This window comes from Anser cygnoides, chromosome 1 (genome assembly GCF_040182565.1).
Source record: "Anser cygnoides isolate HZ-2024a breed goose chromosome 1, Taihu_goose_T2T_genome, whole genome shotgun sequence".
NCBI lineage: Eukaryota > Metazoa > Chordata > Aves > Anseriformes > Anatidae > Anser > Anser cygnoides.
In genome coordinates, this window is record NC_089873.1 from 52,036,896 (window position 1) to 52,063,032 (window position 26,137).

General features: G+C 37.7%; 1 protein-coding gene across 2 annotated transcripts; it reads right to left on the reverse strand.

The window, feature by feature from the left end:
* Positions 1–1,402: 1,402 nt before the first annotated feature.
* NTS (neurotensin) lies at positions 1,403–15,188 on the reverse strand. Of its 2 annotated transcripts, XM_066995542.1 has the most exons (5): positions 14,902–15,188; positions 10,778–10,839; positions 6,411–6,518; positions 5,241–5,332; positions 3,800–3,935 (listed from the first exon to the last, which is right to left on the reverse strand). In XM_066995542.1, exons 1-5 carry the CDS (start codon positions 14,960–14,962, stop codon positions 3,893–3,895), a joined length of 366 nt encoding a protein of 121 aa, XP_066851643.1. In that variant the 5' UTR covers positions 14,963–15,188; the 3' UTR covers positions 3,800–3,892. The 2 variants fall into 2 exon arrangements, with proteins under 2 accessions (XP_013045514.1, XP_066851643.1); XM_013190060.3 differs by lacking the exons at positions 5,241–5,332; positions 6,411–6,518 and adding an exon at positions 1,403–1,785 and having other exon boundaries at positions 3,711–3,935; positions 14,902–15,173.
* Between the last annotated feature and the right edge of the window lie 10,949 nt (positions 15,189–26,137).

Sequence of the window (26,137 nt, forward strand, 5' to 3'; positions counted from 1 at the left end):
ATGATTATAGTAATTAGTGCATGCTCAGTTATATCTTGTGAATGCATGCATTTAATGGTATTTAATATATAAACTGATAACATTTGCAGTGAGAAAAGGAAATAGAAATAGATGTAGTGTAATGAAAATACATTTTACAGTAAAAAGATAACAAATAAATAAAATTCTTCCCCATGTAACAAAGTTGATATAACCATTGGTAGCGGTGTATTTTTCCATGCTACTTATCCCTCTGTATGTTTAATAATAATTGTCAGAAAATATGACCTATGAGATGATTTGGTAATTCTCTGTGGGGTTTTTGCCATTTTTTCAAACATTTTGAAGAAATACCTCAAACAGAAAACAGGTAGGCTTCAAAAGCAATGTCTATTCCCACTTTTTGTCTCCTGGTCTGAGCATCAAGTCTTCATGGGTCACAGACTCTCTCTCTATTTTAACTGTTGTTGTTTCCCCCAGTTCAAATGGTTTTCTTCCAGACTGGAATCCAGGAGCACTGAGATCCCACATCTGATGTAGGGATTAGACACATGGAGCTGGAGAGTGTGTGAGTTTCAGGTGGTACTTGAGAACTTACAACTTGAAAATACTTTTTTTCTTTTTTTTTTTTTTTTCCATGATGGGCGCTTCCCTTTTGGTGGACTTCCAAGACTATCTTCAGCTCCCAAAACTACCTGTTGTTATTACAGATTTGTAGAGGGAGGGAGCTTTGTAGAGGGAAATAGCTTTCAATAGTAAATGTAAGATGTTCTAATTTTTATTCCTCTTTTAAATATTTTTTTTCCCAAATTTCTCATATAACTGGATTAGTATAGTGACTTTTCCAGTAACACCACAGGAGAATGAATCATCTTTTATTTTTTTGTTTTAATTTTTTTTTCCTGAGCACTCATAAATTAGGTAAACACCATAAATTATTTTACTGATTTAATAAACTCTTTTCCTTATTTAGTCAACGTTACATGAGGTTCTGAAGCATATCTGGCTGTGTTCTCACTAGCATACTTTGTTAAAGTCTCATTAATGCATTTTCTTAAATTATGGCAAGTGGCAAGTCAGGGATCAAGAATTTAAATTCACTTACAAGCAGGCTGTTTTAAATACGAATTTTGAAATTGCCAATAAATATTTGACCATATTTCCTTACTTACTTAGACCTAATCCCTAATAATTTAAATTGGCCAATCTATAAAATATGGCAGCAGTTCTTAATACTGTATTATATAAAAACTTGCAAGCATATATATGTTTGAGGTGTTCCAAGAACAAGTTTCCATAACAAGAAATTGTTAAGATTCTCAGTAAAGACAGTATCAATTTCCTTGGTGTATGTCACTGTGTGAAAATAGGAAAAATACTGTATTGTTGGAAATATGTTGAAATCTCAGTAGTGTGCAATACATCATGCTTAGAAACTAGATTTATTTGCAAATGTATTGATCCAATTAATTTCAAGTAGGAAAAAAATCACAAACAAGAAACAGCCATTGCAAACAACAACAAAAAAAGACAGTTATGTTGTCATCTTGATGATTTTCCATAGTATATTTTCACACAAGTATGATTTTAGATCTAAATAAGATAACCATAACACACAGTTACCTATAAACTAAACACACATTGTTTTCCTCTGCTGCATCAGTAATATGAACTTCTCTTGAGTATGTATGGTCTTCTAGCTTTGTTCACATGTAGTTGCCTCTTCAGAATATAGGGATTTTTTCTTTTCATTATTTCCTTTTCTTGGCTTGAGTTCTCTAGATCATAAGCATCTTGCTGAAGTAACTGTAGGATGTCAGAAGACACAGAATGGTATCAGGGTTTTTTGGTAATGAAAATTATCAATTCCTAGAGAGCTTTATAAGCCCCAAACTCAGACCTAACCTAATATCAGGCTACAAATTTGCTGAATCCTATGGAAGTGATATTTAAATTCTGCTGAAACTAATGAGATCATTGGTTTTGACTAGAGAAAAGCTGATATGCCCTTCTTCGATTAGATTTGACTTAAAGCTTCCTAATGATTGTCACTTTATAATTTAACTGAAAGACCTCCTAAAACACCCACTCCTTGCTGTTTTCAGCTTTTGAGGAATATTTTTATCTCCAAATTCCTACAGCTAAAAAATCAAAATTTATGATGAGTAAGTAAGAAATGAAATAAAGCTAAATTTTTATCAATCAAATATGTTATGTAACTGTGTTTTACTTGGAGTTTTTTAAGTGTTTTCTTCAGATTAATTCTTGCTTGATCTATTAGGATTTCATCCATTTTCTTATAACATTCTTCCATGGTCAAGTACAATCCTACTGATTTTAGCTGATTGTGGCTGAAAGGAATTAAACTAAAAATATTTTTAGACCCACCTCAATATTTCCCTAAGCAATCAAACTCTGTTACTCACTTAATTACGTAATAAATAAGAGCTCATCTACATTCTGTTGATATCAATGGAAAAGCTCTTCTGGTTTCAACAGACTTTGGAATCAATCCTGGACGAGTAAGATAATAAGAACTTGTTTCATTGCATAAACTGTTTATTTCAAGCCTGCTCCCTCTGTCTCTACCCCTTCTTTTTCTATTATGCCTTAAAATTTTTTGTGCTGCTTAACAATGTTCCTAAGCTGAGAGAGAAATATCCTTTTTTAATTTCACGTGGAGTATGGTTAGGAGTGGTGCTTCCCAACCACCACAAAAAGTGATACAATTGTAATTGCAGGAGCTGTGATTAAGTTACAGGCTATTGCATGTGGTCAATGCTATGGTAGCTCCTTTTCAGCAATAAATGTTAACAATGGAGTCATCAGAAAACTGGTTCTCAGAGACGTTGCAGACTTTTGTATGGGCCATCCTAGCTGGTATGAAAGATTGAGAATAAGCAAATATAGAGCTGTGATTCAAAAAGCAAAAAGGTATTAGGACTCAGCCAGACTGCCCATGTATCTGTAACAGCTGAAGAAATGTGGTTTTGCTGGGAAGCGGGTAGTGCTACTACACAAAGCAACTTTTAATGTAATACATATCAGTGTAAATGGATTCTGTTAAGTGTTCTTCATGTGATCATTGCACTAAGGTACATATGACAGGTGGACTAAAAACAATCACTATTTAGGATTAGCAGTCTTCAGGTGTGGGAGAACGGGAAAGCAGGATTCCCTTGATTCTGGTTTCCTAGCAATGGTAAGTCCAGAGTACCTGGTAAAATTACATGTATACATGGGCATGTGTCCATGTATTTTGAAGCCAGTTTGTCTTAGGGCCTTGAAAGGTTTTACAGAAACTCTGCCTACAGTTAGTTATGCCTGAATAAATACACAGTAATTTCATGTGTGTTAAGCAGATTTTAATTTTGTGCTCTGGTTTGCTGCCACATGCTTGTTTGGTTTCCTGGAATGGCTATGAAAAGTGGAGAAATTATGTAGTTAAGAATACTTCACATATGTGCATGCATCTTTGTCCAAAACAGGCATTCAGCTCTTGAAAAACTACATTAATTCACAACCCTTTCACTAACAGCCATATTAGAGGTATTAGGTATTACAGAATATCAAAAAGGTAAGGAAAGTTTAGACAATATAACAGGAGTGATTTAAGCCAAGAACACGCAAGGCTTGGAATGCATAGGGTATGGATTTTAAAAGATCACTGTGAAGACAAAGGGATCACAAAAGCGTAATAGGCATTGAAACTTGCATTTGTGACACTTTACCTCCCAATGCTGAAAGGCTCTACTGTGGCAAACTTTCTGGAGTTGATATACTGTCAGCATTGCTTCCAAGCTGAAGCCATCCAGACCAGCAGGGAACTGTCTTCCTGAAATGAGATCCTCTTCATCTGCCTCTACTGTTTCCCCCACTTGGTTGTTCATGTTGTTGACAAGATTGCAGACATTTAACAGGGTCGTTTTCCAGTAAGGAAGTTTTGCTCTGTTAATCTGAAAATACAAATGCCCTCTACTTAATGTATTGCAATTTTTGGTTTGTTTCGAGTAATGATGTGTGATATTCAAGCATTTTGGTAGGAACAAGTTTGCTTGTTTAAAGTCCTTTTCATCTGCCCAACTTTAATACAATAATTAGAGAGTGCAGAAATTAGGACAACTCCTTTATTAAAAACACTAAGTCTGTTTCCCCACTGCCTTACCCTCAAGGTAGATATATGCGATGTTGAAGTAAACTGCTACCAAACCAGAATGGTAGCATTTCATAGTCATTCTACACAGGTGCAAACAAAAACACAAATGGAAATTAATATAATATAAATTCATAGGTGTAAGTCAGGACAATGAGTCAGGACCACTGGATAAATTCCCAGTGCCAGATTCCAAGCTGGATGCTTGTGGTTAACTAGAAACTCCTCCCTAGTTCAGAACAAATACCAGTCATTTCAAAATTCCCCAAGAAAAGGACAGAGTCCCTGCTTCAGGGCAAGCTGTCTGATGAGGCTAGATCTGATGTTACGGAATTTGTAAGCCCCAGGATTTTTGGACACTGGAGAGTCATGAACATGAGAGATGTGTATAGAAGGTCTAGGGACTTGGATAAAGGTGGAGCAAAGATGAAACAGAGTTGTGCAAACAAAGTCTTCCTGATTTTGTGGCTGGACTGAAAAACTGAGACCAACTGTTTTTGGGTGGTCCATAATGAACTATCTCAGAGTTGTTACAGAAAGACAAAAATAAACAGAAATTTCACCATGGTCTGTGACAATTGTTGCTTAATCGAATACCTTACGTTATTTAAGAGCTATGTTTCTTTTAAAACCTTTAAAAATACATGAGAAAAAACATTTTTACTTTCTATTAGTATTTTTTTCAAGCAACTGTGGTAGTAGTTTTCTTTAGCTTTGATCATCCATGGAAAAAAGTGAAGTGAAAAAAATAATTCCTACCTCATTCACTGTTCTGTTTTCTTTGCCACTTTCTTTCTCACACTATCAATTATTTCTTCCAAATTGTATTCCTCTTATTGATGGGTATTAGTTTACTACTTACTGAGACTAGTTTCCTTCAACTGGAACTTGTGACGTAGCAATCTCCAATCAAAAGCCAAAGAGTAAATTTCTGTTTATTAATGGCAAGGTTTTCCTTGCTGAATACATTAGAATTACACTCTACTAATGAACTAAAATGCAGTTTCTCTTCCTGGATGTACCAAATTAAATACAGTTATTGCATTAATACAGACATTGCCTTTTACTAACCAACAGCATTAACTGAGAGTGTGAATGCAGTTCTTACCTAGTTGAATATTTGGTAATCACACAACCTGTAGTTTCTTCAAAGCAATTTCTTAACAAAGAGGTATTGTATGTAAGATTTGTGCATATTTGCTACAATTTTTTGAGGGAAAAGAAAGAAAATGGAGAGACGTGAACAAGAAACAAGAAAGGCTCTCATCACTAATATCATTAGTTGAAAGAAATGCCCTTTTGTCTTTAATCATTACTTCAGTATATATCTGATATATGCATGCATTTCAGAATGAGAGTAATTTAGTCCTTTGATACAACTGCTGTGTTCTTAGCTTCCTGACAGGGCTCAGAAAACAAGTAGTATTTTGTTCTGAGGCTAAGAAGAAAAATCCCAAATTTTATTCAGAAGGTTCTGCATTGTTTTGGCTCATCTGCTGTCCCATTCAGGTGCTCCATTCCGGAAATTAGTCTGTTTAATTATTTGAAAAGATGTGGCAGGTTCAAAACAAACTTAACCTCTTTACAGAATGCCTAATTTAATTAAGAAAAGTTAAATTAGCAAAAAGAGCAAGTGTGCACTGCAATTTCAAAATCTTTGGTCTTTTTAAAAATATTTGTGAAATGCAAAACCATGGAGCTTTTCATACTAAATGAGGTGACTTTTCCAATACAATTCTTTGTCTTGGGTATATGAAAGAAATATGAACTAGTTAAATTGCAATGAAGAATTAAATCTAGGGACAGTGCTATGTGAGCAAGTGAGAACTGTAAGTTGAAACCAAGTCCAATGGATGGGACTGGAAAAGAAAAGAAATGGGGAAATACATTATGCCTTCTTGAATAATTTTTAATAACTTTTGATCACAAGATTCTATTTAATGTTACCTTGATGCATGTCTTTGTTTAAACGAATGCTACTCTCTATTAGTAAAATACTTAAATTGCAGCGTCCATTAGGTGCAATTGGTCTTAGCTGCTACTTACAAGGTTAGGGGAAAATAGTCTTGCAGTTCTGTCTGCAACCATACTTTGTCAGTCAAAAGAGTCTAATTCTCATTAATACCTTGCATATATCACTTCAAAATATTTTTTTACTTGAGTACACATGCTTCTGACTTACACTCCTGTGGACTCACACAACGATACTATAAAGCATTAAGAACTTTTTTTTTTTTTTTAAACTGAACATGGAGCTCTCTAGGTCATGTCTACTCACTGAACAAAGCAGTCGTGTTACTTTTCTAATACACTTCACTATTACAGCAAGCATTACAACCACACAGCTTTGTTTTAAAGGGTATGGAAAATCTCTGAGGTGGGTATTCTGGAGAAAAAGAAAAAAAAAGGCAAAAATAGTTTTAGATCACTGTAACACAGATGTTCAGGTACACTTCCAGTGCGTGATATATTTTCCACACAGGTCTAAGCAATACCAACTACAGTCGCTCAAGATATGTTTTGCTATAACACCTCCACAAGAGATCAAAGAACTCACACCTGTCAAGAAGGAACACATTTTTTTGAAGATTAACTTGAAAAAAAAAATCAGGGAGGGATCTGATTGAACAAAAGAGACTGCTGGATGAATCAGTATTTAAAAATTATTAATGCTAAAGAATTCATGAAGTGAATATTATATACACATTTCCATTGTTGAACATGCATCTGAAATATGACTCAGATATATGGTTTCCCACACCTTTTTACATCTTGAGAAGTGAAAAGAGAAGTTAAAATTGACTAAGTAACTGAAATGAGCTTGAGAATATTTTCTTCTTGACAACAGTCTTTTCCTATGAAAAACTACAGAGAATCCCAAGTTATAATACATCTGATATATTTTTCTTTCCATTTCTGGTTGAATGATGACCCAATACAATTTATTTAATATAACTTATTGTTGCTGTTTTGTAATTAATACCTCCCAAATGTTAACTAATAATAAAGTTTCTTTTTTTTTTTTATATATATATATTTCTTGCCTTCATCTGGTGAAAGGAGGTGAAAAACAGATTCGTAACCAAATAAACCTCAAGACACCAAAAATATAAGTAAAAACTTGGACTTAGCTTACAGAATTCCTGAAGTATTATAAGGCAGAGAACGGAAGGCTTTTTCTGGTGTTTTTCACAGACTCATAGGATCATAGACTGGTTTGGGTTGGAAGGGACCTTAAAGATCATCTAGTTCCAACCCCCTGTCATGGGCTTCCATTAGACCAGGTTGCCCAACCTGGCCTTGAACATTTCCAGGGATGGGGCATCCACAGTTTCTTTGGGTAACCTGTTCCAATGCCTTGCCACCCTCTGAGTAAAGAATTTCTTCCTAATATCTAATCTAAACCTACCTTCTTTTAGTTTAAAAACATTACCCCTTGTCCTATCACTACACTCCCTGACAAAGAGTCCCTCTCCCACTTTCCTGAAAGCTCCCTTTAAGTACTGAAAGGCTGCTATAAGGTCTCCCTGGAGCCTTCTCTTCTCCAGGGAGACCTTATAGCAGCCTTCTTTTTCTGGTACACTTCCTTGGTGTTAGTTTTGTTTCATGAATTCCTCTACATAGAGTAAAGCAGGAATTTCACTTGTTTTTCATCAACGTTAATGAAAGAGAGTGTGCAGATATCTCAGCATGCTGCTGAAGTCATGCAAAAGTATCAGTAGTATAAACCGTATTGGCTCAACAGGTCTGCACTGTCTACATAGGTGCTTCAACAGTTCCTCTTCAGAATAGTAGTTGAATTTTGTTCAGAATGTATCAATAGAAATTATAATAAAAATATTATCTTTCTTTAAGTAAATAAGTTACTGAGTTCCATTACAGCCAAAGTTCTTCCATGATATACACTAATGCCTTTAAATGTAAAGGGTTGTAAGCAATGTCTGAGTCAGGAAGTCAACAGCTCCTAGGCAGCTGTAGCCTCATCTGCCTCTGACAAAAAGGTTAAACTTTCTGGCATATACTGTCAGGAATAGGCATCCAAGAACAGTAAGAAGCTCAGAGGGTCCAAGATGTCAAAAAATTAATGTAAGTGGGTATCACAACATTATATTCTAGTGATAAGTTACTCAAAGAAATGCTTTTCTTCCTTTCTTTTTATTGAACTGATACCATCTCAATCTTGTTTGAGTTAAGGACATTCTTCATGTAAATGGTGGTTTCATCTGAACATTTAAGGAGGAGGAATAGAGCTATCTTTTTGATACAAAAAACAGTCAGCAGGTAATTTCATACCTGTGACACCGTAGGTTGTGTAGTCTTACTAAATCTTGCAAAGGGCTCTTTGGATTTTATCTTAAGAAGAAAGATACATAAAGCCTTTTAGGGACTTGTTTGATCCCTTTATCTTCTTTGAGGTGTAACAGCAGAGGAAGACAAACTATTAAATGTTGAAGACAGTTCAAAATAAGCATGTGTGTACTTCCTTTTTTAAGAAAAAAAAAATGTTGTAGAGGTATTTAGCATATGGATGAATGGCCAAAAAGGCCAGCAGACACTGGACAACAGTCTGCGAAGTCAAAACCATGTGGTAAAAAGCTTATTTCCATATTTTCGGATAGACTATTAGTCTTAATAGCATACTTCACAAGTACCTACTTAGGAAGAACTTTTCTGTGAAATACTAGAACTATAAATGCTAATCCACTTTACTGCATTTTTATATCTGGGTTTTCATAAACACTTTTTTTTTTAATTTATTTATTGTTATTTTCCCCTCCATGTTAGTGCTGAGAATCATTGTCTATTTAAGTTGTCTGAATTTCCCTTGCTGTTGCTAACCAAGTCAGTGTCAAAGATGATTAATACAATTCAATAGTAATTGCCCTCAACTGGAACTTGATCTCAAGCAAAAACCAAGTCAGTTATCATATATACCATCATAAAACTTGTCTTTCACACTAGAGCCATACCTCTGTTGTAGACCAAACCTAGCAGAAGCCGACAAAAAAAAATATATATATTTGTCATTTTACTATTGGATGGGGTGGTCTATCCCTTGTAGAAGAAGTTTTATATACATTTTAGTGGTTCTACCATGCCTTACTTTGATGTCAAAGGACAATACATACTAAATGAATTAGTTTTAAATGATGATTTAAACGGTATAATCTAGAATTAAAATGATGTCTCTGCCATATGTCTACTCTTTCTGTCTACTTCAGGTGTCACTTGTCTTATATGTTCTATATACCATGAGGAGATCAAATAGCAAGCTACACGATGTAAAACAACATGTAATAGTGTATGACATACATCTTCATATTATAAACTGGTGTACTATATTTGGGCATTTTTAGTTACTTGAGATTGTACTCTATGCTGAGAGAGAAGAGAAGATGGAAGTGAAAGTTAGGATCACAATTCCTTTACAACCAGTAACAGAAATACCAACAACTGCAGGGTTTTCTCCCAGGACACATTATGGTTTGGCACACAGAGAAAGCACTATTTTTGTCAGCCTCCTACATTTAAATTTGTCTCTGAAAAATAATCTGTATTAAATCTTTCTTTACCTTAGAGAAGCAAGTGACAAACAGGTTTGTTTGGAATCGACCACACCAGTAAAGAACTTGGGAACCTAAGAATTGCTAGACCAGATCAGAACAATGTATTTTCTAGCCTCATTTCTCATCCTAGCATATTCAAAGACTACTGTGAAAAATCTCACACATAACCAAATGCAGTAAATAGTGGATTGCAGGCAGGCTTTGTCCTTAACATTCAACTAGTCATTAGATTATGAATCCTTATTTGAAAATTTTCATGAAAATCTCATTTTATTTTCCACTGAAATCAAGCTGCACTTGAACTTCATGAGAAACAAGAGTTAAATCACTTAACCTTAAGCCTATAACACTCATTGCAGAGTTTGTTCTTCAATATGTTGCTGAAGAAATATTAGACATCTATATTTTTTAAATCATTTGTGGAAAGTAACAGTGTTGCAAAAGTGCTTGTCTATCAGCCCATTCAATACATATGTGCAACACTTGCTGCTTCACCTAGGTCAGTATGAGCTTGGAACAGAACTTTTTTCTATTTGTATTAAATAACATGTACATCACTCACAGTCTGGCCACTTGTCAAGGAAATGTCATTTACCAGATTAATAGTTTCATAGTCATCTCTCCATGTTCTTGTACTAACACTACGATGAAATTCCTAAACTAAGATCAGCATATGCATTAACAGCTTTTGCTTCATGACTGTCTTAATTTTATATGCATATAGAAAAAAAGTTCTGCATAAAAAATCTCACTTACAGATTTGACTAAAGGTTAATTTAGCTTTCAGCAGACATAATCTTATTGGAAACACATTTCCTCTTATAAATTTATGTCTCTACACATAACACACTTTTGACAGTTTAATGAAAGTAACAGTGCTAAAACTGAGGAACAGTTTTTGTGTCACATCAACACCTTTAAATTTCCTTTGAACTGAGAAAATCTTGCACCAAAGTGATGTCTAGCACTAAACTTTTAGGTCTAGACCATAGGTTATTACTTTGTGTAAAGACTTCTAGGTTTGTAATGAGAATTCATTTGCTCCCTACCCATCAACTAAAAGAGGAAAAATAATTACCTTTGATGTATACATATTGGTCAATAAATCTGCTTCTAATGCTTTCATTTCCTCTTCTGAATCTGGGAATAAATCAGTAACATATGTTGATTATTTCATTATAAATCACGGACATCTGAATTCAGCAAACAGTATTTAGATATTTCAATTAGTTTTGGAAGAAAAAAAAACTGTAATAGAAGTACAGCAAAGTGATCTAAATGGACTGTGATGAGTCTTTAGGTAAGAGTAATATTATTTTGAAATGGATACTCACGACATTTTAAAGCAGGATCAAGCTTATTGAGGTGAAGATGAAAGGATTATTAATGAAAGGATTCGTTAATTCATTAATCTCAGTTCACTGGTCAACAGCCATTCCAGTAAACAAAACCACTGCTATATCTTCATTCAAAATGAGTATGATTTTCATAATCACTATTTGTCACCTCTTCTAACCTTGGAAGATTTTGGATATTTATTTTCAAAGAATATTTCCTTAAGTAGAAAATAAGAATTTAGATCAATGGCAACTGAACTACTTGACAAAATTTAGTCTCAATTATTCTTGGTTAAATTAAGAGTATTTTTACTGATATGAGGGAATTGAGCAAGACAAGCGTTTGTGACACAAGCTCTTCTGAAAATGCATACTCCAAATGAAAGTATTCTAACCAAAATTCTTAGGATTTTCTTTACTAATGTAATTGACTTTTAATAGCTCAGTGGGCTTGCAAGACTTGATTTGGTCAAAAGAGTAAACATTGCTGTAGAAAGAAAAAACAGTCAAAAACTTTTCTGCTTTGTGCTCTACAGAACCACAAGGAAGAACTGTCACCTTGAAAATGAAGCAGCAATTACAGCTCAAATATGAGATATATACAGAAATCTAGTGAAACAAATTTCCACATGGCTTTTACGTTCCACAGATTACTAGCAGTCCTAAGCCAATTACATTGATTTAAAACCAAACTACACAGATATTTATTCCATATTAATATAAACCATACATCAGTTTTATTAAAATGATACATGTTATCAGCATGTAATACCCTACCACAGAATCTGTGGATAGATTCTACTTATGCCTGAATTTCAGGGATCATCACAACATTATCTTAATACTGTCTAAAGAACATAGGACCATAAGAAACCTTTTATGTGTGTGTGTGCTTGTCTGTGACAGATTTCTGCTGGCACAGGAAGTCTACTATTACAATACTCTTAAAAATCGATCATGATCAGTTTTTGTAACAAGATCACCCACACCCCACCACATTTCTTCTTTGGGAAATTCTTCCAAAACTATCAAAGGTTATTCACATTCTTCTAATTTCAAGCCTAATTTATTTCCAATTAAAATTTTATTCACAGCTCACTTATAACCTCCTTCACTATATATGCTGCCTCTCTATTTTTAACATTTATCCAACTCGTGGGTTTTAAGAATAATCACAACCCTTCCTTACTTAGATCTTCAAGGTATTTTTATATGGTGACCATCAAACAAATGCAAGGTCACTGTGCCTCTACTTTAGAGTTTCAGACATAAGCCATTCCCCTGGAAACACCATAGACACTTTACTGAAAGGCTGTGCCCATAGCTATTACACTGTCTCTGATCTACCTAATAGCCATCTGTTCCCTAAGTCATCAGTGACCCTCCTCTGTGCCTGATGTGATCTCAACACAGCACGGCACAAACTAGATCAGCGGTCCTACTACTTAACTACCTTAATGTTTTCCAGTTGCTAAAGAAGTAGCTTTCAGACACATTTTTGGATTTTATTGTCTCTCATGGCTGAAAAGCCTTATTATCTAGTAATAAGAGTAAGGTCAGATAGCATGACCAAGTCCTATATCTCCTCACACATTTCCAACAGCCATGGTTCTGTTAAAAGGAGTTTGTAATAGAAACTTATTATTTCCTAATCTATTACACTTTGCACAGCAGTACTTCTTCCCATTTTTATTATTCAGGTCATCAAAAACTCCTGTGCATTACAACAGTCTTCCTCTGTAGTGATGCTCATATTCACCTTTGCGTTACTAGTTCAATGCATTCATTCATTCATCCTTTCCTTCATTTTGCATTGAAGTTGTTATCAAAAGTATTGAGTAAGACTGGTCAGCAGTACTGCAGCAACTCACTAACAACTTCTCTCTAGCCTAATACCCTACAGCACAACTTATTGTCATTGTTACGTAATCTTTTAACAGCTTCACCTGTAGCTGAAGGTCTTTCTGCTGGAAGCAAAAGATCACCACAGCTGAATTTCTACTAATGACAGCAGCAGCTCCTGCAAGTGTGTGAACAGTACAGGTGTGACAGCACTGTGATTTGTTATGTTCTATCAGCTGGGAGCAATAAAATAACTTGCATCTGGTCAGCACTCTGGCTTTTAAAGGCCATATAGAATAAAAGATTGTTTCCACACTGTCAAGGGTAGAAGACAGATGCATAAGTGGAAGGTTGCACTGAATAGATAGGTATTAAACATTTTGATAAGAGAAAAGAACTTTGGAGGACATTATTTAGGAGATCATTGCTAGAGTAAAAAATGAAACAAAGCTTGGAGGAGGAAAAGGGAGTGCACACATAATTCAGGAGTGAAAGAGACAGATGAAGAGTAAAAGCATTAAAAGATCACTCTGAGAGCAAAGAATAAAAAAATCACATTACACGTTATTGTCCAAATCTAAGGAAGATCCACACACTTTGTTGTCTTTTTAATGATTCACTTATAATTGATATAGCTTCTATTCATGTATCTACATTCTATAGAAATAGTTACCTTCTACAGGAACATACTTTCCCCTGATGGCAGATATTTTCAAAGGGAAATTAAACTAAAGATCATTTTCTTTGTGACATAATTGTCCATATTAGTAAAAACTGATTTGCCCTTTCCATCCAAACTTCTCTATGACATTTCTCTTTTAAATATAATTTCAAAATTTCCAGCAAATGAACCATCATGTTAGTTACATATACAATTTCATTTATTTTTGTATGCACCTCTAATAGTTTCCACTGAAATCTTCGGCTTTAGTGGGCTTATGAATTCGATACTGCCTCACTGAAAATACTATTCATGCCTTTGCTTAAAAAGCTTTAGATTTATGGGGAGAAAATAATAAATATTAAGCCCTGTCACTAAGATCACCTATTCTCTAAAACACACAAAACAATAATGCTTAAGTTGTGTCGAAATACAGATATTAAGCATGTTACATTTTTCTTCTCTGGGGAAATGCAAATTGGTAACTTGCATCCAAAGAGGGGAATTCTGAGTCTTTCTGAATACTAAAGCACAAAAATAAAGACATTTGTAAATTTACTCCTTACATTTTGTGAAGTTACAGATTACAGTCATTCATAAGTTAGAGTGGATTTTAAAGCCTGTTGTGCTCCATGTCTGTGGCTGTACACCTGTTTTTTTGTTGTTGTTTTGTTTTTCTCAAAAGCTGATGACCTAAATGACACAGCTATGTCATTTTCCAAATGAGAAGGCAGTGCATTTTCATATATGGCCCTCTTTTTTTGTGTTTCTAAAGTAACTGATCACGGAAAAGAAACGCACTTACATTTAACTTCCTATTGTGTGATCAGCATCTTTGTGACCAGCAGTTTTTGTCATCATTTTTTACAGTTACTAGCTTTTTTTTTTTTTTTCCTCCAGAATCCTAAAATTTTACTTCAGCTACTGAAAAGTGACTACAATGCATATGTAGTCATGTTGATTTGGACTATGGAAGATATTCATACATGTTGCAGAAAATACAGTATATATGATGGTTTGGAAATACATGGTATTCAGCAAACCTCAAATGAGGCAGCATAATTAAGTGGACAGTCTACACCGATGTGTGTTTCTCAATGACTACTCTACACTAACAACCACGGCAGTGATGCTGTGGGGCGCAACAGCTTACAGGAAAGGAGAAAGTTAGGAGAGTGTCAGAAAACACGATGCTGGCCATAGCCTGTTACCGGGGCAGCTCCTTGGCGCCTGAAGTTCGTCCACCTCGTTGCGTCCGGTCCCGCTGGAGGGGGCAGGAGCGCCCGGGGGCCGGCTGCTGACAGGGGCCAGGGGGGCTCCGTGTGCCGGCGCGGCGGGGCGCAGGGCGCGGCGGGGGCTTACCTGAGCAGAGGCTGCAGGAGGCCAAGGCCAGCAGCACCACGCACACCAGCTGGGCTCTCATCCTTGCCGCGCCACCTTCTAGAAAGTAAAGTCCATAAATCCTGGGGAGAGACGGAGAGAGAGACAGACAGACACACAGAGAGAGCCGCTCCGCGCCCTCGGCAGAGTGCTGACAGGCGGCCGCAGGCACTAGACGGGGGACCCGGACCCTTCCCCAACTATATAAGCCGCGGGGTGATGTCACGGCGGTGCCGCCATCGCCTCCCTCCTCCTCTTCCTCCTCCTCCTCCCCCTCCTTCCCCCCTCCCCGCTCCCGCTGCCCCCTCCCCGCCGCTCCGCGCCCGGCGGCTCTGACGCCAGCGGCCGCCTGACGCACGCGGAGCCCCGCGGGGCGCGCAGGAGGGCGCGCAGCAGCCCCCCCCCAAACGCCCACACGCGCAGCGCCGCCCGAGCGGGCTCGTCCCGGCTGCGAGCTGTCCCCTGAGCTCGGAAAGCCCCCAGACACATGTATATGTATATTCATCGTTAATGAAAAGAAAAAGTTTCCGCAGTTGCTCGGACACCCGCCCGCGCTGGGCGCTGAGCCTCGTGCGGCCGGCGTTTGGTGCGCTGTTTTAGCCCTTTTAGCTTTCCCCGAAGCGAGGGAGGGACCCGCACACCCGGCAGGGCAGCAGGCACGGGCGGCAGGAAACATGAATTCCATGTTGAGCAAGAGAGAAAGATAACGGGAAAGTCACTTGCTACAGCTTTTTCATAGATGCGCAGGAAATGCGCGTCTCGCCCTACACGGCGAGGCTCGCTATCCCTTCTGAAGAGTAAGCCGACAGCTATTGTTTCAAGAGGGAAAGCGCTCCTACAAAACATTTCTTCTACGGTTTACTTTTGTGCTTGAATTTTGGTTCGTTTTTTCTTCTTGAATTTTATAATACTCCTCAGATGTCTTACCAATATTGTAAAATACTGGAAGGAAGTATTGTAAAATACCTACCAGTATTGTCAAATACCAGTATTGTAAAATAGCGGTAAGACATCTAAGGAGCTGACGGCCCCGTAAAGCACGCAGGAGACGCGAAGGGCTCCGCGGAAGGGGGCGCGGCCGCGGAGCGCTGGCGGCGCTGCCCCGGGAGGGGGCGCCGTGGCAGCGGGCGGCGCCGGGGGGCGCCGGGCGGCTGGAGCCGGGCACCTGTCCCGGGATGTACCCCGCACCTCAGCGGCCCGGCAGCTAAACAAGCAAATCCCCACGGAAATCGTCTGAAATAGAGGGTAGGGCAGGCTAATCTTTAAGGTGTGAGTGTGTAACTGCAAAGCTGAAGATTCGCGTCAGCCTCCATCATGCTACTGCTTTTAGTGTGATTTTTCTCGGATACAGACAAATGCTCCATCTGTTGAATGCAGATAGTACAATGTGGAACATTTTGGTCTCTGAATACTTTTAAGGATGGATACACATGCCACACGTAGCAGAAACGCACTCTGGTAGATTTCTGCTAGAGTGAATGTTCTCTGCACTGCAGAAAGCTTCCTTTAAAATACAAAGAACAGTGATGGGTGCTGCTGCCCTACTCTACCCTTTGTGCCTGCCTCTGCCACTGAAAAGATGCTGCAGAAACAGAAAACCTGCAGAAATTTCAAATCCGTGATACACAGAACACCTGGTGAGAAAAGTTCAATTAACTGAATTCCTTCTTTCCTGAATAAACTTTTGCAGCAGAACTAATATTAAATTTGGAGGTTGTTTTGTTTTATGGTCATATAAATACGTACAAAAATACAGCCGAGTGCATTCTAGTAGTATCAGCTGTTTTAAGAGCCCAGACTTTTGCATACTGCTGCGAACACATCTTTCTTCCCTACTAAAATGGGGAAGAGAGGAAATGAGGAAAGGAAAAGGGAAGGAAGGAAGGAAGGGAATGCATTTATCATGGTGTATGGGCTATGTTAATCTGCCAGAATTTCAGCTGTAACTCATCTGTGTTAGCACAGAGGTTAGATTAGATGGCCACTCATGCTCCCCTCCAGTCCCATTTTCTATTATTTCCATGATGTAGAAAGACCAATCTGCAGCTGATTTTGCTCTGTGGGTGTTCTGCAGTTCAGAAGGCTCTGTGAATGAGAATCATATTTCATAGATATTTTCTAGTGCCTACTCTCTGTCACAGATTTCTTCAATAGTGTAATTGCCCATATTCTTATGTAACTGGAATTTATAGGAATGACGTTTTATTTTTTTCCTCAGGAAGAGAGTAATTGCCAGTTTCCCTGCCATTAAAAATGATGACCACCCAATTGCTTTTATTATTATTATTAATAATTTATTTATTTATTTTAATCTTGGTATTCTAATATTAGTGATTTCAAGGGGATGCATGTATAGTATGTTTTGGGCCGCAATCTTTTTTATCATTGCTCTGTTTTCACCTGTTTGGTTGCTGTTCGTGGTGGTTTTTTCCTGAGAAATGTAAAAGCAGAAACTTCACTGTTAAAAATCTTCTTTTCTTTCTTACCACATTGAATGTTCTCACATATTATCTTCAAATCCCCTGAATCAGGCACAACTGAGTTCAGACTTTTTTTTTTATTATTATTCTTTTCTGTCAGTAGAACTGAACTATCTTCCGTCTCCCAGATATTCCCTTACTTACTTTTTCTACCTGTTTCCTACATTTGTAGCTTCTTCTCTGTTTAGACTTGCATATTAGGACTTTTAACCGTTTACAGAATTAATTCCTTAAATCATCTTGACTTCACCAAGTCATCATTATACCACATTTTCCCAGATGAGAAGGATTTCTCTTGCGAATGTGCCTCAAAAAAACTTTTACAAGGAAAAAAAACCTCGAATCTCTTTCTCTCCACCTTTCTTTTTAAATATTTCTCTGCTAGAGAAAACATTTATAACTCTTCATTAGTGTCAGTCAGCTTGGGAATCTCGGTTTATCTTTACTTGCCCTCAACATGTGATTTAAACAGCCTGTCCAGGCCCATAAATCATTTCCTTTCACAACTGTGAGGCGTCTGAAGGTAATGAAACAGTCAGGCAAATGGCAGATTCATGAAAGCACAGATACATAAATCTCTGTTTACCTTGACACTGAAACATAAAACTACCATCTCAACATACGGATGTCACCTATCACAAAAGCTATAATCACCAAACTGAAGGAGAAAAGCATTCTGATGATGATCCTGCAATAGAAGGTACTGGAACACAATAAGGAACAGTCGATGTTCTGGTTAAATTCTTATGCCTTGGGAACAGAAATAAAAGTGAAAATGAATGAAGTGCAATTCAAGCTGTTCAATTTTTGTCATTAAATATATTAATTTGTTTGAGATTTTTTTTGGGGGGGGGATTTATTTTTTTATTTTTATTTTTATTTTTTTTTTACCCAAACCTTGTACTTGTATAAAAGTATGTGATCTAGAAGAAGGAGGATTCTGAAGGAAGTCAGCATGACAATATTTCAAACAGCAAACTGGCTCAAGATGCTAACTCACAATCTCAACTTTGAATTTAGTTGTGGTGATTTAAGCTGCTTTGCCCCTACAACAGTTTGTTTATCAGCATTTCAGGTTATTAATGCTTGATAGAAAACTGATGACATTAATTTCTGTTATGTCAGCTCAAAAGACAATAAGTTCAAGCAAAGCAGCCGGACAGAAGCGTATTCAAAACACATTTAAAGTATAAAGCAGACACTGCAGATGAATTTCTCAGATATTGTGAGTCCTCAATGCCTCTTTCTCTGTCTCAAAATCTATCTAGTTTTGTTTGTTTGTTTGTTTGTTTTTTGTCAGAACAGCGATGCTCAAGTATTGGTGCTGTGTTCATCTGCTGAAAATCCTAAAATCCTGGAGACCATCTGTGTTGCTGAGGATAACAGGAAAAAAACAACAACAAGAACAAAAAGTAAGGGAAAATGATGATTAACATGGTGAATCATTCCTAAGTAAGTAAAACATTAAGCATTTTGTCTACTTTAAACCCAACCTCCTTTAGCCATTCTGTGATATGATTTTTGAAAATTGTGAAGTTGTACACTTTAAGGAAAATTTGAAACTCAAACTGAATGATATTCAAGAATTTACTGTTGTAGAAAACTAAAAAAACCATAAGCAGCCACATTATTAGCTGAATCCAATGTTTATATATACATATACATATATATATATGTAGCAAATATATATATACATATATAATATGCAGCAAATCTATACCACATTTTCAAGGAGCTGCAAATCAGCGGAAACTTCCTGGACTTCTAAAGGCTAAGAAGGTATTTATGATTTAAAGATCTGGACCCTGTAAGTGTGAAAGTGGCGTTCTATGTAGCCTCTACAGATGAGAACTACATGTTTGGCAGGGCTTTTTTTCTTGACGCTTTCACTCTTCAAAGCATATACCCCAGGGGATCACGATTCTCAAATCACAGAATATTTTAAGTTTCTTCTTAACAGAATGATCTGAAGTACCATTTTTTTCTTTTGAATACTTTTTTTTTTCTTTAAAGCTGTTATATTTTGGGGACAACGAGATTCCATAACCCTTCTCCTGACAAAATAGAGTCTGTCTTTCTATTATTGTAAAGCAAATACAGCATGTACACATATACATATACAATTAAAACAGAGTTTAGTTAAAATTGTTAACCTTTCTCATATATATGTGTAGATGTATAATTGTTTAAGTAAAATTCATTTTGGATAAAATAAGCCAGAAGAAAACTATCTTCCCTCCTACTCCTAGTTTCCTTTTTTTTTTTTCTTCCTTTTTTTTTTTTTCCTTTAACTAGTATCCTTATAAACAATCCTAGAATCCTACTAGAATCCTAGCAAACAGTGCAGTTTAGAAGTGCCACCACAGTGTGTCATGGGAGTTATGCTTTGGACACCTCTTGCTTACTTTCACCTCTCAGCAGTGCATTCCCAGGACAGACTGCATATTTCTCATTTTTCTGATTACATGTTTTCTCCAAATACCTAAGTTAATCAATTTTTCATTTGTCTCCAGTGAGCTATGAATATTTTAATTTAAGTTTCAGGATGTAATATATAGAATGGATATGGGTGAAAAGCCTAATATCATTTTGTTGAGGATTGCATATTCATGAAATCCACTGTTCATCAGAGTGATCATGCTTTAAAATTCTGTTCTAAACTGATAAAATAGTTACAAAGTGCAAAATTATTGCTTTAATTGTCTACAATTCCTGAAAGAGCAAAATAAAATTGATCTGGATTCAGAAGGGTGAATGATATTCAGATTTTCTCAGCAATTGTTCTTCAGTTTTCCCTGGAACATGGTAACCAAAACCATTCAGTATACACTGCTATATTGCACTGCTTCAATTATGTCACATCAGTAGGAATTGGACTCTGTGCTGTGAAACTCTTGAAATCATTCTATTTTGTCTTTCCTGCCAACTTCACAAATTTCTTAAATAATTGTGCTATTTCCTTTACCCAAGAGTCAATTTCACTTTAACTAGTTATTTAGAAATCACATGGCCATGAAAAGATTTTGTGTTGAAAATACTGAGGAATATTTCCTCTGCGCACAGTAGAGAGGCAGTATGTTATTATTACTGTAAATCAGTGAGATTATGTTGAGATCTTCAACTGGCTAGGTACAGGTTCTTCACAGGAGACTATAAGAGGTTCCCTAACTACAAGTAACCTTTCTGTTTTTATAAAAAGAAGTCTCAGGAGTCATAGACTGTCTTCCACAGTTGTTCTACTAGAAGGAAAAAAGACCAAGAATCACTGCATAATTTCATAGAAGTGTTTCCCTTATTTGTTTGTTGCTTTTCCTTATCTTCTCTCTTCAGAAAATTTCACTAAGCAGGGCAAAAGAACTGTTTTTTAACTTAAATTTATTATTCATATACAAGCTGTTTGGTTTCACTATTTATGAGTAGACCATTTAAAAGCTGTTGCTAAATTTGATTGCCTTTGATTTAGGACTTATCTTCAGAACCAAAATATGAATTCAATGACCTTTGTTTTCAGTACTGTGTAAGCAAGCATGCACATTTCAAATCTACACCCCTTCCGCAACTTCCAGCCCTTTTACCTATGAGAGATGGAAAACATCTAATTTGCACATCTGTGGACTGAAATTTGCATATAAAACATTTAAGAAATTTCTTGGAGATTGAAATGCAGACATCCTAATAAAGAAAGACAACATGGTAATAAGAAGACATGTTACAACAGCAAACACAACCAATCATTTACAACATATGCAAAAACATAACAGACAAAGAAAGAAAGCAGTCTTATTGAAAAATAAAATCAGGCTTTGCATCTGAAGAATATTTGGCATTTGCATAACACCTTTCAATCTCAGTGTTTTACAAACATTAATTAACTAAAGCCATGTCTAAACTAGAATACAGTTTATAAGTATATGTACTACTCTGAAAAAAAAAAAAAAAAAAATAGGGTTTGTTGTCTGAAGCAGGGTATACCAGCCATGTATGTACTGGTAAGGCTTATCACAGGGACTTCTGAAGAGCTGCAACCTTTACGCCAATTCCTTATCAAAATCATCCAGAGAAGAGCATCCTTCTGGCCAGATGCCATGTCAGTAGTTCCACATCTGCAATCATGATCCATGTCATAACTGCATCAAGCCTTGGTTTAGTTATTCCTCTTTCACTCTCCCCCCTCTTCTCAATAGAAAGATGTTAGACTGGCAAAAGAACAGTTGTGCTGTTTCACTGCAGGTAAACTAGGGAATTCAGCTAGCACAGAGTGCTCACACCCCAGATTAACACAGTGATGTCAGCTATACCTTGTGCTGCAGACATGATCTCAGCTTCAAACCACCCCCTGGTGCATTGATTAGTGCTGCTGGAGCCATGTTTAATTGAGACCCAGAGGGGACTGTTTTCTAATCACTAGATGATGTAGCCCCAATCCTGCAGACACCTTCATACATGTCTAATTTTAAGATGAGTAGCATGACTCAAATGCTAAAACATAAGCTTGTCTGTATCTGTAAATTTCATATATCCACAGTGAGGAACATGAACTGTTTATTTAAACAGCGAGGACTGGATTGCACCTCTTGATTTTAGTGAGATGCTTCTGAAATACTTCAAGCATTAACTGAACATATATTAACAGTACAACATTGAAAGTAGGTTTAAAGAGCATCACATTTACCTGGTGGTCCATTGTAATATTTCACGATGTTGGTTTACGGAAAGCTAAAATTTTTGAAAATTGTGAATAAAAATTTAGGGCAAAACAGCAAATTTCAGTTTCTTTTCCCTTTGTTTTTGTTCCCAGCCTCCCCTGGATGAACAAGTGCTGTACTTGTAGTTACTGGTAACTGATGAGACAGATTGATATCCTGTTAGGACCAACAAGCACAGCTTTGCAGAGATGTACCTGCAACGGTCTCACTCCATAGGGCCATACCTTTACGAGCAATGTAAGGTGTTAGAAGTAAACCTCTCTGCGCCTATTTCCATGAATATCATCAAAGGAAAAAGATTTGTTTATACAGAAAAGGCCCCTCTGCTGTGGGAACAGACATCTGAGTCTTAATGCAGAAAGAATAATGTTAGATAGCATCACTATAGAGCTAAGGGGGATGTAGAAAGTGTGAAGGAGTTCAAAAACTTAACGTCTGTGGCATTTTATCTGTGGCAGGTTTATACAGGTAGAGCAACTATAGGTAGTTCCTACTATCTGCAGTCCAAAGCTGCAACAGGAGAATGTGTATCATGGACAGAGGCCTCAGTCAAAACGCCAGATGCATTTGATTAACCCCTTCTATAGGTTTTCAACTGTACAACTCTTACTGACCTTAGTAGAGAACACAGGATAGCACTGACCAAGTTTACCACTATAAAAATCACCTCCGAAGTTTCTCAGAAATAGAAATATTAGGGGTAATGATTTGGCCATTATTTACGTATATGTTTATAATGAGTACTTCAGATATAAAGCTGACTTCATCAGGTAGTCAGTGTTGGGTTATTCTGTATATTTTCTTTTAGGTGGAATAGGGCTTGCAGTTGTGTTTGGAAATGCTTGCAGTGTGCAGACACTAGCATCATCACAGCATAGAGGCCTAGTTCCAGAGATAGATTCAATACATGGTTCTGACTATAATTTTCACTATGCAGGAGATAAGAGGAGAGGACACTTCTCTGCCATGAGTAACAGTACAATGGTGCTAGATGTCATTCATGTTTGCAGCGCTGAACTTGCACCTTTGCATATAAGCTTCAATGGTAGTAGGAGTTAATTATCTTAGCAACTTTGTGGATTTGGACCTGAGGGAATGCTAAGTCAAAAGCATCAATACCTCTTTATTAGATAAATATATTCCTTTTATAATGCTTGTCAGGACTTAGGATGCTAGCTGCCAGCAGGTTGGGGAAGAAGTCAATGGAGTTAATTCCTTTTATTCTCTAGAGGTGAGGTGCCTGGGCCTTGAGAGTTTTCTTGCTGAAATAATAATTAATAAATTGGCTGGGGAAAATACACACTAAAGCGATCACAAATTCATTGAGTTCAGGATTCTGTCAGGAGGAAGCAAGGCAATAAGTAAGATCACAACTCTGGACTTCGGGAGAGCTAACTGGCCTCTTCAGGCATCTTCTTGGAAGAATCCCATGAGAACTGACCATAGAAGAAAGAAAGCTGGTTAATATTCAGGGATCACTTTTTCCAGACTCAAGAACAGTGCATCCCTATGACCAAGAAATCAAGCAGAGGGAGCAGGATCTCTGCATGGATAAAAAAAGGAACTCCTGAAAAAACGCAGACATAAGCAGCAGTTGTACAGGAGGTGGAAGCAGGGACAGGCTACTTGGGATGAACATAGGGATGTTGTCAGAGCAAGCAGAAATGCGAGGAGAACAGACAAGTCCCATTTGGAATTAAATCTGGCTAGGGACATCAAGGACAACAAGAAAGGCTTCTTCAAATACATTAATAATAAAAGGAAATTTAGGGAAAATATGTGCCTGTTACTGAATGGGGCAGGGACCCTCCTGACAGAGGACACAGAGAAGGCAGAGTTACCGAAGGCTTTCTTTGTTTCAGTCTTCCCAGCTAAAGCCAGCCCTCAGGAATCCCCGACCCAGAAGACCAGGGAGAAAATGTGGAGAAAGGAAGACTTTCATTTTGTTGAAGAGTATCAGTTAGAGATCATTTAGGGAAACTTGACATCCACAGGTTCATGGGCCCTGATGGGATACATTCATGAGTGCTGAGAGAGCTGGCAGATATAATTTCTAGGCCACTCTTGATCATTTTTGAAAGATCATGGTGATCAGGAGGGGAGCTTGAGTACTGGAAGAAAGTGCCACACCAGTCTTCAAAAAGGGCAAGAAGGAGGACCCAGAGAAGTGCGGACCAGTTGGCCTCACCTCAATCCCTGGAAAGCTGATAGAATAGCTCATTCTGAAGGCCATCTCTAAGCACGTGGAAGACAAGAAGGTGATCAGGAGTAGTCAGCATGGATTCACCAAAGGGAAATTGTGCTCAACCAACCAGATTGCTTTCTATGATGGAAAAATGAGCTAAATAGATAAGGGGAGAGCATTGGATTATGTCAACCTGGACTTCAGCAAGGCTTTTGACATTGTCTCCCATGATATCCTCGTGGGCAAGATCAGGAAGTGCAGGCTGGATGAGTGGACAGTGAGATGGACTGAGAACTGGATGAATGGTGGATCTTAGAGTTTTGTGATCAGTGGCACACAGACTAGTTGGCGACCTGTAGCTCGTGGTGTCCCCCAGGGGTCAATACGGGGTCAGGTATGGTTTAAGTTATTCATCAGTGACCTGGATGAAGGGACAGAGTGCCTCCTCAGCAAGTTCATTGATGACACAAAACTGGGAGTAGTTGCTGAAACCCCAGAGTGCTATGCCGCCATTTAGAAGGATCTCCACAGGCTGGAGAGCTGGGCAGAGAGGACCCTATTGAATTTCAACAAAGGCAAGTACAGGGTCCTGCACCTGAGGAGGAATAACCTCATGCACCAGTACAGGCTGGGGGCTGACCTGTCAGGAAGTAGCTCTGTGGAGAAAGACCTGGGGGACAACAAGTTGACCACAAGACAGCAATGTGCAGCCAATTGTTTCCGAGATGGTCAATGTTATCCTGGGTTTTATTAGGAAGAGCATCGCCAGCAGGTTGAGGGAGGTGATCCTTCCTCTCTACTCAGCTCTGGTGAGGCCTAACCTGGAGTATCTTGTCCAGTTCTGGGCTCACCAGTACAGGAGAGACATGGAGCTCCTGGAGTCCAGAGAAGGGCTACTAAAATAATTAAGGGCCTGGAACATCTCTCATATGAGGAAAGGCTGAGGGAGCTGGGCCTGTTCAGTCTGAAGAAGAGAAGGCTCAGGGGGATCTGATCAATGTGTTTGAGTATCTGAAGGGAGGGTGTCAAGAGGATGCAGCTAAATTCTTCTCAGTGGTGGCCACCAATAGGAAAAGAGGTAATGGGCAAACATGGGATATTCTGTCTGAACATAGGGAAAAACTTCTTTACTGTCCGGGTGACAGAGCACTGGAACAGGCTGACCAGAGAGGCTGTGGAGTCTCATTCCCTGGAGATATTCAAAAGCCATCTGCACACAATCCTGGGTGATACGCTGTACGAAACTTTGCTTGAGCAGGGAGGTTGGACTAATGATCTCCCAAGGTCCCTTCCAACCTCAACCATTCTGTGATTCTGTGATTCTGTGATCCTGTGATTCTGTGACTTTATACTTGACCAAGAAGCACAGAAGATTTCCACAGAAATGACCGTTTACAAGGAGACAAGTCTGCTCCATTATGAGGAATTCTACCCTGTTTCAATCCATGGTAACATCTTCAGAAAATGTATTTCTTGACATACATATCTCTGCTATGTAAATTCTTTCCTCCTGGGACTTCTTTTGGTCTGCCAGATGCAAACATGAATCCCACATGGCTTTGTGCCATTTGAAAATCTTGGTATTAGCTGGTTTGCAATGCCATCTCTTAGTTTGAATTTAGGTCATAAACATTCAGACATGTCAAATCTTCCTAAACTTGTCTTTAGAGATCTATTTTCCTTATTAGATCTAATGCTAAATCTGTTAAAGAGCAAATATGGCTTAGATTTGTAAAGGACTTAGATAATTTTCTATGTTATTAAATTTGAAATTGACCAAGCCCTAGAAAATACAATATGAGATATTCTGCTCATTCCAGAGAGTAGTCTCAATAGTCTCTTCTTCC